At 39.5% G+C, this 15,230-nt stretch overlaps 1 protein-coding gene across 5 annotated transcripts in view; it reads left to right on the top strand.

Annotated features, from left to right (window-relative positions):
* The window catches only part of shc2 (SHC (Src homology 2 domain containing) transforming protein 2), a 34,251-nt gene that overhangs the window by 786 nt on the left and 18,235 nt on the right, over positions 1–15,230 (top strand). The window contains exons 2-4 of one of the 5 annotated variants that reach the window (XM_017717556.2): positions 3,795–4,043; positions 5,606–6,365; positions 10,043–10,113. In XM_017717556.2, coding sequence (XP_017573045.1) covers positions 5,640–6,365; positions 10,043–10,113 — 797 coding nt within the window. In that variant the 5' untranslated portion in view covers positions 3,795–4,043; positions 5,606–5,639. The remainder of the gene's footprint in view (positions 1–3,794; positions 4,044–5,605; positions 6,366–10,042; positions 10,114–15,230) is intronic. The other 4 variants (XM_017717557.2, XM_017717559.2, XM_017717560.2 and 1 more) reach the window with 4 other exon arrangements.

A 15,230-nucleotide genomic window follows, 5' to 3' on the forward strand; every position in this document is an offset into this window, starting at 1 on the left:
TTTGAATAAAATGCATGGTTTTATTTGTTTGTTGATGTTCATGGTTTCCAAAGTTCAAACAGCTCCCGAGACAGATCAGAATGATTTTATTACTCTTTTCATTTGACAATCATAATGCATGCGTGTTGTTTGGTTTATAATTAGTTGCATTTAGGTGGTGACTGTATATTTTAGCAAAGAACGGACAGAGAATGACATCATCAATAAATGACTTCCAAAAGTTACAATTCAAAATTAAACTACGATAAAAAAAAATTATAATGTTTTAGGCCATAAATTATGTAATAAACATGATCAAATCTATTGCAAATATAATTAAAAAAAATAAAATATCTCTGCTGTCGGGAGAAAACCTTGTATCTTCAAAATTACAATTACAATGTAAGCCAATGGAACCAGACTTTTTTCCAAGTCATTTTGGGCTGTTTCTTTGGGTCCATTTATTATGAGATATACATACAATGTAAAGGGCAACATGTATTTTCAAATTGTCAAAAACTGAAAAACAACAAAAATGGAGATAGCAATTTTTCTTCCGACAGAAGTGATATATTTTACAAATTATATTTAAATTTTTTGATATTATTCAATAATGTATATTATGCAAGTGAACGATAATAATTACACAATGAACTACAAATGAATTTCAGTGCCCCCCACTTCTTCTTTTGATTTTTATATTACAAAAAAATTTTAATTTGGTTTTGGCCTCAACTCTGACTTGAGTAGTAACAAAGTCTTGGCCTTGGTCTCTGTCTTGACTCTGACTCACCACTAGTGGTTTTGACTGCAACACTAGCTTCAATCCAATTTGCAACACAATACTGGTTTGAGATCCACTGAGCTTTAAAAACAATGCATTTAAAGGTTTGAGCCAGCAGACAACGTGTGATTTAAACTCTTTTTTTAAGGCCAGTGAAATTACAGAACACGCAAGCTCCAATGATAATGAACACATCACACAATGCACTGCAAACAGCGAGTGATGGAGCTGAATTTTCGTCGGCTACACCCAAACCAGGCTTAAAAGGGTTAAACACTCTGAGGTGGGGTCTCCTGCCTTGCGGTGTGAGCAGATCCCACTCTTTGACTGTACCATTAAGGAGACGCTTGGAATGATAGTTAAAGGAACTTTATTGCTCACAAGTCTAAGGATATTAACTTAGGCTATTAGTGTGGCTCTCAGCTCACATACAGAGTGACCTGCAGTGAAAAAGCAGAGCTACCTACTGCGTTGTGCGCAGAAAAGTTGGCCTGCTGACATCAAGTTCACTTTGTAGAATAAGCTTTCAGTGTAGCTAGATGAGACACAATACAGGGCAGCCTATCAGAACAGAGGACTTTGACATGAGTCAAAAAGTCTTAAAGGCACAGTAATAAAACAGCCTGCTTAATTCTAAGAGCTAAAGGTTGGAAAATGAGCAAGTACAAATGAATTTAGACGTATAACTGCACACAAACCACACCAATGACTTCAGTGAAAAGTAAACGAGCAGAAAATAGGACCTTTAAAAAGAAAGGCACCAAACAGGAAGATCCCCTGAAGAACCACATTTTGTTCCCTAAAGATCTAGTGCAGCTTAAATAAATAATAATAACACAAAAATTTCAATGAGATGTAAACTCGTGATATGATGTTAATACACTTATTGAAATGCTACGTGGTGGTTTATACAAGTCTGAACCCCAAGTGGTTCCATTCCAACAGCATTAAGTAACTTATAACAGCTAATTTGACTCAGAAATCTGTACTTGGTAAAGTGACTCAAAGTAAATTCTAATTAACTAGACCGTTCATTTTAAGTGCCTCCCATAGATTCAACTTTATACAGTGTAACTAATGAAAGCAGAAGAAAAGCAACACAGGTTATCATGGATTCTAAGGTTTTTGGATGCCACTTAGCAGCAGCACACACGCTAACTTTCTGTTATAGCCAACAATTATGAAACTAGGCAGTTAACAGAAGAGTATAAGGAAGATGAAGACATAACGGAAGGCATGCAGGGGGAAGATAATGTGAAGAGAGTGAGTAAAACAAGTAAGACAGTATGCAAATAGCTAGTAGCAGGAACCGGCGGCACAGATGCTGAGTTTTACACAACAAAGCTGCATCAACAAAACAAACACTTACCAAGTAAATCTGACGGCTCACTGCATTTCCCAGAAACAACACAGCTGACTCAGGTCCATGGTTTTTTAAGGAACGTCAACAAGAGAAGAGAACTGATTAAAACCGACAACAGAGCGGTTTCATTTTTTGAGCATAAGATGTCTTAAGGCTTTAGAAGATTCAGACTCCCTTCAAACATATTTTGACCTTTAGGTGACCACGCAACGGAAATCAAATTGTGTTCAACTGTTCACATATGAGTTCCCGCTTAAAACAGAGTGAATGTGCTCCAGACCCACTCAGAGTAGAGGCTCCCAGGAGAGCTGTGATGGTACTGCGAGAGAGAGAGTGAGTGAGGTAGATGGGATGAGGCTCCTGGTTGTAAATTCTCTTAAGTGGTGCTGTGTCACTTGATTTTATTTCATCCAAAAGATCTAGGTACACTAAGACTACTCTCACTAATTAGAAACGGCCTCAATGCCTCATACACAGTTAATGTGAAAGTTGGCAAAATTCTTTACGTGAAAATAAGTTCACTACAACACCCTCAGCACATTTCATACACAATTACTGTTTATTTGCAGAATGTTATGTGTTGGTAAACAAACAAACACAATAAATAAAAAACAACACGAAGCTTTAATTTTTTCCAATATGTTAAATTACACCTCTAAATCATGCCCATTAATGATTCATACTGCATCCACACCTCAAACAGACTCACTCTGATCTTACCTGTCACTTCAATTTAGCAAATCTATTCCTGTACACACACACACACATATATATATATATATATATATATATATATATATATATATATATATATGCACACACACACACACACACACACACATATATATATATATATATGCACACACACACACACACACACACACATATATATATATATATATGCACACACACACACACACACACACACACACACATATATATATATATATATATATGCGCACACACACACACACACACACACACACATATATATATATATATGTGTGTGTGTGTGTGTGTGTGTGTGTGTGTGTGTGTGTGTGTGTGTGTGTGTGTGTGTGTGTGTGTGTAAACTTATTCTATGCCCTGCATCACCTTTATTTACCTCAGTCTCACTAATTGCATATATGTAAAGGCATCCAACTGCACACATCACAGCTTTTATCTCATAACCTATATTACCGTTACAATGGGAATGGTGCAATACTGATGTATATTTACAGTCTATGGACTACAGTCTACAGACGGGAATGTGTATATATTTTTATATACTTGTAATATATTTTTGTATTTAAGTACCACTCAGGGGCTGTGCACCTAAGATTTTCACTCACCATCATTTAATTAAAAATAAATACAGAAAACCCACATATTAAAGTTACCTGTAGAGAACGGATGAACTTACTTTCTCTTAGGAAATCAAGAAAACATGCAAAATTGTGCAAAGGTGTTCAAATCTCTTCATACGACTATTAAATAATGGGTTGTTTTGAGCGCTCAAGCTGTCAATTGTTTACCACTGTTTCCATGGAAAACATGGACTTCAAAAATACACCTCCTGTCTGTGTCTGACCACACTTTCACAACAAAATGCTCTCACCTACTTGTTGACACAGAAATAACTAGTGGAATATGTAGCAATGCAGTGTTTCCTGTTTGTTCTCCTAGTATAGCATAGTGGAGTACAGCATGCCGATGTGTGCTTGAGGCCACCGTGACGTCACAAACAAAGGAAGAGACACTTCTGTAAAACAAATGCTGCCTCTTGCGCAAGTGGAGCGCGTGCGTCAGACTCCAAAAGTGTCCGACGCACAGACCCCAAAGTGTAAAATAACAGAGGCTTAGAAGGTCAGTAACATGCCCAGTGTACAGAGGACAGTGGAGCAATAATGGAAGAACAGGCAGCAACAGAGTAAGGTACTTTCACGTTTACCTTCTACTTACTTGTGTTTAATCAAGTGTGCAGTGTCTCTTGCCATGACTTTACTATTTCCACTGTTTGTTATATGAGAGAACTAGCTAGTTCTTAGAACATCTTATCAGGCTCATCAGGACAGATGCAGAAATGACTACAGTAGTGAATCTTCATTCCAAAGAAAGATAACTAGACTTCATGTGAAGTGAAATCTAACACATGCATGAGTGTGTGTATTTATAAGTAAACTAGATTCATTGTTTCTTTCCTAGTGCTCCATATATAAGTGCTTAGACACATGCAGTACTGTGCAAAAGTCAGCAATCCCTTTATTACCCTTAAATAGGGCCACTGAGTACAAGTCATTCATTTCTCAGTCGTAAAGAAATCCAGAAAACACAACTTCTACATCACAATATCTATGTTTAGTATTTAGTGTGGTGGTCTTTTTATTACAGCGTTCATTCTTTTTGGGAGACTTGATTTCAGTTTTTCAAAGAAATCTGCAGGAATATTTTCCATACCTCTAAAGTTCAGTCTTAGAAGTTGGTTGCATTTTCTGCTTCTAACGAGCCATGTAATCCTAAACACACTGAGCGATGTTGAGGTCTAGACTCTGGGGCGGACAGTCCATTCTTCTGAGAATACCAGCAGCTTCTTTGTTTCATTTGCAAATGTTCTGCTTTATAGTCTATTTCCTTTTCCCAGTATGGGGCTTCTTGACAGCTGCACATCCTTTCAAAGACATAGTGCTGAGATGTCTTCACACAGCGGAGGGATGGACAAAAACTCCTTTTTTTCAGATCTGAAGCAAGAGAGAAGCATGATTTTTTTTCTGTATCACAAACATGAAAGCTTTAAGTGCTGTTTATCTGACGGTGAGCTACCAGATCTTACATAGTTATTATTATTCAGTTTTTCCACTTATTTTCCTTTTGATTGGCCTAATTTATGCAAGTGGATTATCTTATATCCAGGCTTCCTCAGGAATATCTCTTAGAAATTGAATAACTGATACTTAATGGTTGTTTTGTTAGAGATTAAATAAATGAGGGGAGATATCTGACTTTTGCACAGTATTGTATATTGAGACATACTGCATATATTTTAGATATGTCATGTTTTTAAATGTGTTTTTTTCTTCCATATGGGTCTGGTGGTGGCTACATGGCTCTACTCAATGTGTAAGTGTGTGATGTCATGCTGGGAGGAGGTGCTCAAGCAGATGTGCGTTAGCTAATGGTGTCTGAGAGCAGCTGGGCAGGGCTGATAGACGAGCAATAACATCATGACATCACCGAGAGAGAAACAGAGAGGTGGGAGGGAGTAATCGAGCCACACTAAGGGAAAGGGCCAGCAGTCAGAGAGCAGAAGGAAGGAGAGCGGGAGAGAGGGAGAATGTGTATTGCATGTTAGAGGGGTGAACACGGCACTGCACCAAATCCATAGAGGAGGCTTCTCTTCCCAGAGGATTCTTGTGGATTTCCCTTTCTCTCCCATTGCATTTTTCCCCTTTTCTCCCCCCCCTTTCCCCTTCCCCTTCCCCCCCACCCCTTGTGGCCAGTGACCATCCCCTGCTCTGGGCTGCCTCTCCGGGCATGCTACTTAAGCCCAAGTATGGCCGCTTCCGCAACGACTCCGTGACCTCCTCCGACGACCTGATGCAGAGCTTGGCCATGAGCGGGAAGGTAGTGGTGGCCACTCCAGTGGCTCCTTCATCTGCACCGGGCTTGCCTCTGCCACCCTTGGAACCGGCCACCCTCCCTCCTCCCTCACAGGCCCAGGCACTGGCTGATGCTGATTCGCCTGGGCCGGACGGTGAGCGGGACAGTGCCACCACCTTCTGCATGCTGATCCCAAAGATACCCCAATGGAAGTTCTCCAACTCGCTACTCAGCCGAAGCCCGTCTAGCTCCAGCTCGGGCTCCAGCTCCAGCAAAGACTCCGGCAAGGCCGTCCCATCTGCTTCTGGGATGGCTGCAGCCGCCAGCGGACCCGTGGCCAGCCTGGCTGCTGTGCTGAATTCCTGTGACCCTGTTTGTGTGGGTTCCTGTTCCCTGCAGGCTGTCGCCAAGCAGAGGGGTTCAGCGGGTTCGGCAGGATCAGCCAGTCCCAGAGGTTCTGGGGGTGCTGCGACGGCGGAGGGGAGTCCAGGAGGCTCTGGAGGCTTCCGGACGGGAATGAACCGCAGGACCAGGGTGGAAGGCATGTGGCTGGGTGGAGAAGACCTCAACCATAAGGGCAGCTTCATCCACAAGCCATCCCAGGGCTGGCTGCACTCGGACAAGAAGATCAGCAGCACAGGCGCCTCCTACATTGTTAGGGTGAGTCAATAAATTATTAGCTCTCAATAGTGTTTAGCAGACTTTCAGCTCTTTACAATAAGGTACTATTGTAGCCTTGGCTGTGAAAAGCATTGTGCGGTCCATGGTTCACAGTTTACATCACCTACTCTACATTGTATTGTGCTGAAGAAATGGAAAGACATTTGAAAGGCACTATGATTTCAACAGCAAATGTTACAAACTAATGCAGGCATAAAGAAAGAAATGCAGTGTTACATTCGACATCATGTGAATGTTGGTGCGAAATAAGAACAATGAACTTGCCAGTCGTTGGTTGGTCTGTGGTGCGCTGTTGGAAAATTAATCTATAATTAAATTTAGATATATTGCTCTGTGAGAACACAGTGCGTCAGCACAGCATGAGATGTAAGTAAGTAAACAATATCATAAACACATAAATGTCGAGCTTCAAAACTAAGAAAATGAATAAAAAACACTTGTTTGTCCTTTGAGAGAAGCAATGAGATAATACCACTCTACCACAATTAACAGCTCAACAGTCTCTCAATACTCATTAGTAATGTTAAATGCTGCTGACATTTGACATAGCCTGTGCGATCCCTTATGGTCCATAACGAGTTACCGTAGGTGGCAGACTGCTTGACGTCGATGTCAATGAGCTTCCCCTAACCCTCCCATATTGCTCAGTCTCTCTTTCTGACCCCGGAGAAAGAGAGAGAGAGTCTGGGCTTGAGCATAGTTCCTAATTGCATTACACAGGCACATTCATTCCTCTATTCAATTACATATAATCATAGTCATTTGTATCACATGTGCTCCAGAGGAACCAGGGTGATTTATTGGGGCTTTCAGTTAATTTTAAATGAGACCAGCTATACAACAACATATTAAGGGACTTCTGTTGCTTTTGTAAACCTTCCTATGTCTGAGAGGCCTAATCAAACCCTAACTAGGCCAAAACCACCTACTTACTACAGGACCACCATGTGAACAGTCATATTTCCAATGTTATATATTAGTACTTTTATTAATACAACACTGTAGAATAAGTTGGTTAGATGAGTGGGCTTCATAATGTCCTCCATATTACACCAGCAAGTATAACATTTTACCTCTTCCTCACACTCCTGAGGGATAGCTAATGTCCTTTGAGTTTCAAATTCCTCTCTTGATGTCATTCTGGCAAAATTCACGAAGTCATGGCTTATGCAGAATGTCTAGATTAATGCACTTTGTACAATGTAGCAAGGAGGGGCTTGTTTTGAAGTGGAAGGAGCTAGTTTCTGTTCCTCTCCAGTTTCTTGGAAAGGTTTCTGGAACAGCAAACTGAATTGAGAAAGAGCATTGCTGAGGAAACAAGATTTATCAAGCAGGAATAAATCCTGTGACAAAGAGGACTTTGAGGCTGAGAGCGAGGGTGCAGACCTCGTCTCTCAGATTAAACACTTCCCGCTGCTTCCTAATCTCATTAAAACACACTCAGGCTCTTTGGACAGGAGCCTCGGTTTGTTGTCGAGGAAGCCATGTTGCTAATCTGCACTGCCATTATTACACAGGTTGTGGAGAAGATGACTCTGTGTATAACTATAACATATAACTGGGTGTAAAATTACACTGAAAAAAGTTGCTTTGAATTTTCAGATTCAAAGATTCAAATGTGTGCATCATTTCCATATGAATAAAATATATCAACAAGATGTACTAAGCACGTTTTGTTAGGGTGACGGAGGTTAAGTTGGGCGGCATCATCAGTTAGCAGAAAAGAGTTTCATACTGGTTTGTGGGATGAGTGTTATGAGTCATCTTCATGTGCTAAAATAACAGGCAGTTAACTCCTGCAGAGCAAACTGACATACGAGCATTACTAGCATTAGTGCGTTAAATCATTATGTTAATCAATAATAACCTTTAATGAAATCCGGCTGTGGGTCTATGGTCTGTGTGGAAGTCAACTAAGTCTCCTCTAACAAAAAGAGAGACTTATGTCCACTTCTTAGGAATTTTACCACATTAAAAGCACCTAACCTCTATTAATCTAATATCTCTGATATGTCATAATTTTATTGATCTATGATATATGAATTTGACCAATTTTATATGCTCACTCTTAAAAACAAAGGTACCTCAATGGCCATTGGCTTGGATGTAGGGTTCTAGGAAATCTTTCATTGGTATATAACCCAGAGATTCTTTAAACTTTAAAAATATCCTTTACACTCATACATCTCATTTACAAAAAATAGTTCCTTATAGTATAGTAAGTATCCACTGAAAGGGTTTTTAGGGAACCCATAGTGACTCTTCCGCTCCAAAGATTCCTTTTTACCACCTTTATTTTTTAAGACCTTGACTTACGATTTAACTCAGTCACCAACTTTTCAAGTCCAGTGAAAAAAATGTTGTTCATGTGGTTTTCAAAACAAGCATCATGAACCAGTGCTTTGGATGGTCTAAAAGTCTATAACTGTCTCCTCTAACCTAAAAATATCATAATTATTAGTTTGCATTGTTTTCCACATAGTCACTGAATAACTATGCTTTGTATGCAATAAGCTTGTGAATGCAAGGGGTTAAATTATCCTTCAGCCAATATTAGAGTTTCCCTCAGTGTTCCCAGGCCTGCATGAAATAGCCTGCTGTCTGAGCACTTCTGCTTATCCCAGAAGGCCCATGCTGCCCCCCAACCCCCGCCAAACATGGGGCTTTTAGCACTGTCTATCCACCTATCCTTTATGTCTGCTGTAATTACTATCCCCAATCCACCCATTACTCTGTCACTTGGAGGCTGAGGATGAGCTGCTGCGTTGCAGAAGATATATTTTGCACCCTTACATAATTACATGCTGTTGATTAAGCTGCAGCCATATGTGGCATTCTGCATATGTACTTCTGCCACTGTCTATGCAATGTGCAACTTATCAACATCAGTGTGGTTGTGTGTGGGTGTGTCGGATGATGAAGATGGGCAATTGTTACCACCATTTCTTTTGATGAACCATATCATAGATTAACTCTTAGAACTTAGTTAATTCTCGTAACTCGCTGAAACAAGCAAACATACGAACAGAAATAAACAGAAGTCAGAAGTGCAGATTATAAGCTATCAATTCAGAATGTAAATGAAATGTAACTGTAACACATTATATAATTATTAGTTTTATCTCTATTTAATTATTATTAATTTAATTATTGCTGGCTTGCATTCATTTAAGCAGATTACACAGATATCACAGTATAAATAAAATAACTGACAGTTTTGGTATATATGACTATAATGTATTTATGTATATATATATATATATATATATATATATATATATATTAAATAAACCTATTTGTTCTGTCAGTTACAAACAGTGTACTATTCTGGGATGTCCCTTTACTGTTAAAAAGAACCATATTTAACAACTGAAGTAAATCTAATATTATTATTGGGCATAATAATAAAAACAAGTATGAAACATATGAAGACAGATATGTGGTTTCACACACACACACACACACACACACACACACACACACACACACACACACACACACATTTTTTATGATCACCACAGGACTAGAAACTGTAATTAATTAATAATTCTAGACTTCCAAGGATTAAAGTTTTTTTGTCAGTATGATTGGCTTCTTGTTTCCATAATGAAACAGTGACAAATGTTTCTATGTTTTATTTGTACATTTTGTTTCAGTATATGGGCTGTATTGAGGTTCTCAAATCAATGCGATCACTGGATTTCACCACAAGGACACAGGTGACGAGGTAAGCCACTTAGCTCATTTCCTCAATGCTGCTAATGATTTGATAGTTTGTAGAAACATTTTATGTAACTTTTAGTGTAGGAAACACTAAAATAACCACTACCCATCTATTTATCTACTCATTTTAATGTCAATATATATATATATATATACACCCCTCACATTTCTGCAAATATTTTTTTATATCTTTTCATGGGACAACACTATAGAAATAAAACTAGGATTAAACTTAAAGTAGTCAGTGAATCACTGAAAATAACTCGAAACACAGCTATTAATGTCATGACTGTGAGTCCACCTCACAGTCAACATGTCCAAATTGTGCCCAATTGTGTTGTTGTCCCTCTCTGGTGTGATGTAACTCATTAGAGTCACACAGTTCCAGGTGTGAATGGAGAGCAGGGCTGTTAAATTTGGTGTTTTGAGCACAATTCGCTCATACTGGCCAGTGGATATTCAACATGGCACCTCATGGCAAAGAACTCCCTGAGGATGTGAGAAATAGAATTGTTGCTCTCCACAAAGATGGCCTAGGCTATAAGATTGCCAACATCCTGAAACTGAGCTATAGCACAGTGTCCAAGGTCATACAGCGGTTTTCCAGGACAGGTTCTACTCGGAACAGGCCTCGCTAGGGTCGACCAAAGAAGTTGAGTCTACGTGTTCAGTGTCATATGCAGAGGTTGACTTCAAAAAATAGATGCATGAGTGCTGCCAGCATTGCTGTAGAGATTGAAGAAGAGGGAGGAGATTCTGTCAGTGCTAAGATCATATGCTACACAATGAATCAACTCGGCCTCTTCTGAAGCTGATGCACAAGAAAGCCTGCAAACAGTTTGCTGAAGACAAGCAGTCGTGGAACCTGAATTACTGGAACCATGTCCTGTGGTCTGATGAGACCAAAATAAAGATGTTTGGCTCAGATGGTGTCCAGCATGTGTGGCGGCGCCCTGGTGAGGAGTACCAAGACAACTGTCTCTTGCCTACAGTCAAGCATGGTGGTGGTAGCATCATGGTCTGCGGCTGCATGAGTGTCGCCAGCACTGGGAAGCTGCGGTTCATTGAGGGAAACATGAATTCCAACATGTACTGTGATATTCTGAAGCAGAGCGTGATCCCCTCCCTTCGGAAACTGCATGGCAGTTTTCCAAAACAATAACAACCCAAACACACGTCCAAGATGACAACTGCCTTGCTGAAGGTAAAGATAATGGACTGGCCAAGTATGTCTCCAGACCTAAACCCAATTGAGCACCTGTGGGGCATCCTCAAGCGGAAAGAGGAGCGCAAGGTGTCTTAACATCCACCAGCTCCGTGATGTCATCATGGAGGAGTGGAAGAGGATTCCAGTAGAAATCTGTGCAGCTCTGGTGAATTCCATGCCCAAGAGGATTAAGGCAGTGCTAGATAATGATGGTGGTCACACAAAATATTGACACTTGGAGCACAATTTGGACATGTTCACTGTGAGGTGGACTCACTTGTGTTGCCAGCTATTTAGACATTAATGGCTGTGTGTAGAGTTATTTTCAGAGGACAGTAAATCTATACTGCTGTACAAGCTGTACACTGACTACTTTAAGTTATATCCTAGTTTCATTTCTATAGTGCTGTCCTATGAAAAGATATAATGAAATATTTGCAGAAATGTGAGAAGTGTACTCACTTTTGTGAGATACTGTATATATGTACATTCACATATGATTTGTTCTTTGGTTGAATGAAAGCGAAAAAAGGCACACTGTGATGATTAACTTTTTTTTTTCACTGAATATATTTAAAAAACAAAAAGGGAAACAATTTATTCATTTAAACTATTCCCAAATGAAGCTGAATATCACTCTAGAAATGGAATGTGTGCCTTCAGAGACGGAATTTAGTTCAATATTCTGGTTAGGGCTGCACGATACGTACAAAATTCCATATGCTGAAGGCAAGTACAGTAATATTCATGAAGATTCTAATTCTTTTATAAAATAGTTCTGCAAAAAAAAGTAACACAAAGGCTAAACAAAAACCCTGAACATTGTCTTAAATGTGTTTTTCAATGGCCATATCCTTCAGCCCCCCAAAAAAGTTATCTAATGTTTCCATTTTCTGTTTTTGTATGTGCTGAAGGCAAAACTAAGTAATGATTAGCTCTTATCACTGAGGTGTTATCACTAATAACATTTCTCAACCAATCAGATTGTGCCTTCGGAATCAACTGTTGCACAAAATATATTAAAATACATTCATGACATTTGGCAGACTCTCTTATCCAGAGCGAATTACAATTTGATCATTTTTACACAGGTAGGCGAAGGTAGTGTTAGGAGTCTTGCCCAAGGACTCTTACTGGTATAGTGTAGGGTGTTTGCCCAGACAGGGATTGAGCCCTAATCTACACCGTGGAAGGGAGAGATGTTACCCACTACACTATATCAAACACAGTTGTGATACATTTGTGAACCTCTAATAACATAATCAAAGACTGGCCTGCATATTATCATGTAAATTATTTAAATTTGTTGGACCATGTGAATGCCTTGACTCATCAAAAAAAAAAACAAGAATACTCAGCTGAAACATCTGAGGTTGGTCAGAATGCTGGTAGCATGCGATAAAATTAGCTAATTACAGGGCTCAGTTGCTTAACCCAGCTTCCTGTGATTGTAAAGGCCACAATATCATAATAATGATACAAACTACATATTGTGCAGCTCTAATTTGTGTCCACGCACAAGACTTTCTATATGCACTGCAGGCATGTCCATGTATGCATGCACATGTGCACATGTCTATGTATGCATGTGTTTGTTCTTGTGGAGGCGGAGCTGCAGATTCCCACTGGGAATGGTGCAGTCTGTCTCTTTGCCCCTGGCTATTGATCGGCAGTAATCCAATCCCCATAGCCCACACTGACTTTAAGTGCTGCCAGAACCATGCAGATGCAGATAGAGATGTATTATTGATGACGGTGGTTAATGACTGGAGAGCTGCAGCAGGTTGAGCATCAGAGAGTGTTGAAAACAATGAACAGCGAGGTTGGGATAGACTGGTATGCTGGGAGGCGGGAGGAGGAGATGTATAGAGTGGTGCGCTTAGGGTAGAAATGTATTATGGGAGTGGTAGGTGTGTTAAGGGAAAGCATGCTCTATAGACCTCAGAGGTTGAGGTAGTAAACAACAATGTTACAAAGCCAATATAGTTTCTCTGTACATTTTTCCATGAATGTCTTTGAATAACAAGGTCATTAAGTAGTCAAGATATGATTATTGCTGCATACATGCTACAAGCAAGCTAATACTCAGGCATTTAATTGGCATTTATTCAGCACTATTATATGACAACACTAGCTATTCACATATCAGCCAAATCCACTTAACTTCAAGACTTGGCAAAGTTAGTTTGTTTGTGCAGGGTATTTTGGAGAGGTTGCATGTTTTTCATGTGAATTTAATGCAAGTGTTAACTTGCTTGTAGCAAGCATGTAGCAATATTCCTGTTCCAAATATTGAATAAACTCATAATTCAAACGACACAGTGATATTCAGCTGGAAAACGTGTGTGGAACAAAAAAGAGTTTTGGAACTTGTCGGTTAACCACAAAGTGTGATGGGTCGGGCTTTGAATAGACAAATTCTTTCCATATACAAAAATAGATTAGTCCTTTTTTTGGACAGTGGTTTATGGGAGTGGTATTAAGAAATATTGGTATTTAAGGAAGAGATGTACTATGGGGTTGGTAGAGTGGTATAGAGTGATTGTGCCCCATTTACCAGTATCTTCCTAAATGTTCTCTTAAATTTGTCCTTGATAAAATTCCTAAGAAAAAGTCTATGTCTGATTCATGTTGTGTTCTTAAACAGAATTGTTCACAACTTTGTGCTCTTGAGTGTGTTCTTACCTGAGAACAATAAGAAAACATTGGTGAATGTCAGAATCTTCTTGAAAATTGCAGAAGTGGGTTTTCAGAAGAAATTTCTTCTTAAGAACAGTTGGTGAATAAGGCCCATATTTTAGGGAAGTGATGTACTATGGTAGCTGTAGAGTGGTACAGAGTGACTGTGTTTAGGGAAACTATATACTATGGAAGTTGTAGAGTGATATAGATTTATTGTGTTTATTCACTCAAAACGCCCTTGCATCCAGCTACATTAGCTTCAGTGAGCAATACAGCTAGCCATACATTTTTAAATGTAAAACATTTTTATGAGATGTTTGAACATAACGTATATACACTCACCGGCCACTTTATTAGTTCAATTGCTTGTTAACACAAACTCAATGCATTTCGGCATGTAGAGGTGGTCAAGACAACTTGCTGAAGTGCAGATTGAGCATCAGAATGGGGAAGAAAGGTGATTTAAGTGACTTTGAACGTGGCATCGTTGTTGGTGCCAGACGGGCTGGTCTGAGTATTTCAGAAACTGCTGATCTACTGGGATTTTCACGCACAACCATCTCTAGGGTTTACAGACAACGGTCTGAAAAAGAGGAAATATCCAGTGAGCGGCAGTTGTGTGGACGAAAATGCCTTGTTAATGTGAGAGGTCAGAGGAGAATGGGCAGACTGGTTTGAGATGACAGAAAGGCAACAGTAACTCAAATAACCAACCAAAATCTCTGAGCAATGTTTCCAATACCTTGTTGAAAGTATGCAACAAAGAATTAAGGCAGTTCTGAAGGCAAAAGGGGGTCCAACATTTCACTACTAATAAAGTACCTAATAAAGTGGCAGGTGAGTGTAAATTAAGTAATTATTGTTTTGTCTGGCCTGCATATTAAACCTGTGGTGTCTTGCCTTTCTTTTTTGTTGTTGCTAGTTTCATAGCCTTTAGCATGCTAACTTGCAGGCCAGCAGCGTAAAGTAACAAAGTAGTATCAGCAGTCTTGTATAGCAGATGAAGTAAGCTGCCTTCAACCCAGTGTGAACATAACAAATCAAATATTATGGTTTTTGAAACAGTAAGTATTTTATGTGTATTACTGCTTATAAACAGCTTTGTCCACCATGCTGCTGCTGACTTTGGTGTTCACTCAGTCTCTTGCACCTTTGAGGGATCATCTAACAAATTTCACTTAAGGTAATGGAACGGCCCTTAAGATGGTGCCGAGAATTTCTTTGAGCGAGAA

The sequence above is a fragment of the Pygocentrus nattereri genome, chromosome 15 (assembly GCF_015220715.1).
Source record: "Pygocentrus nattereri isolate fPygNat1 chromosome 15, fPygNat1.pri, whole genome shotgun sequence".
In the NCBI taxonomy this organism is placed as follows: domain Eukaryota; kingdom Metazoa; phylum Chordata; class Actinopteri; order Characiformes; family Serrasalmidae; genus Pygocentrus; species Pygocentrus nattereri.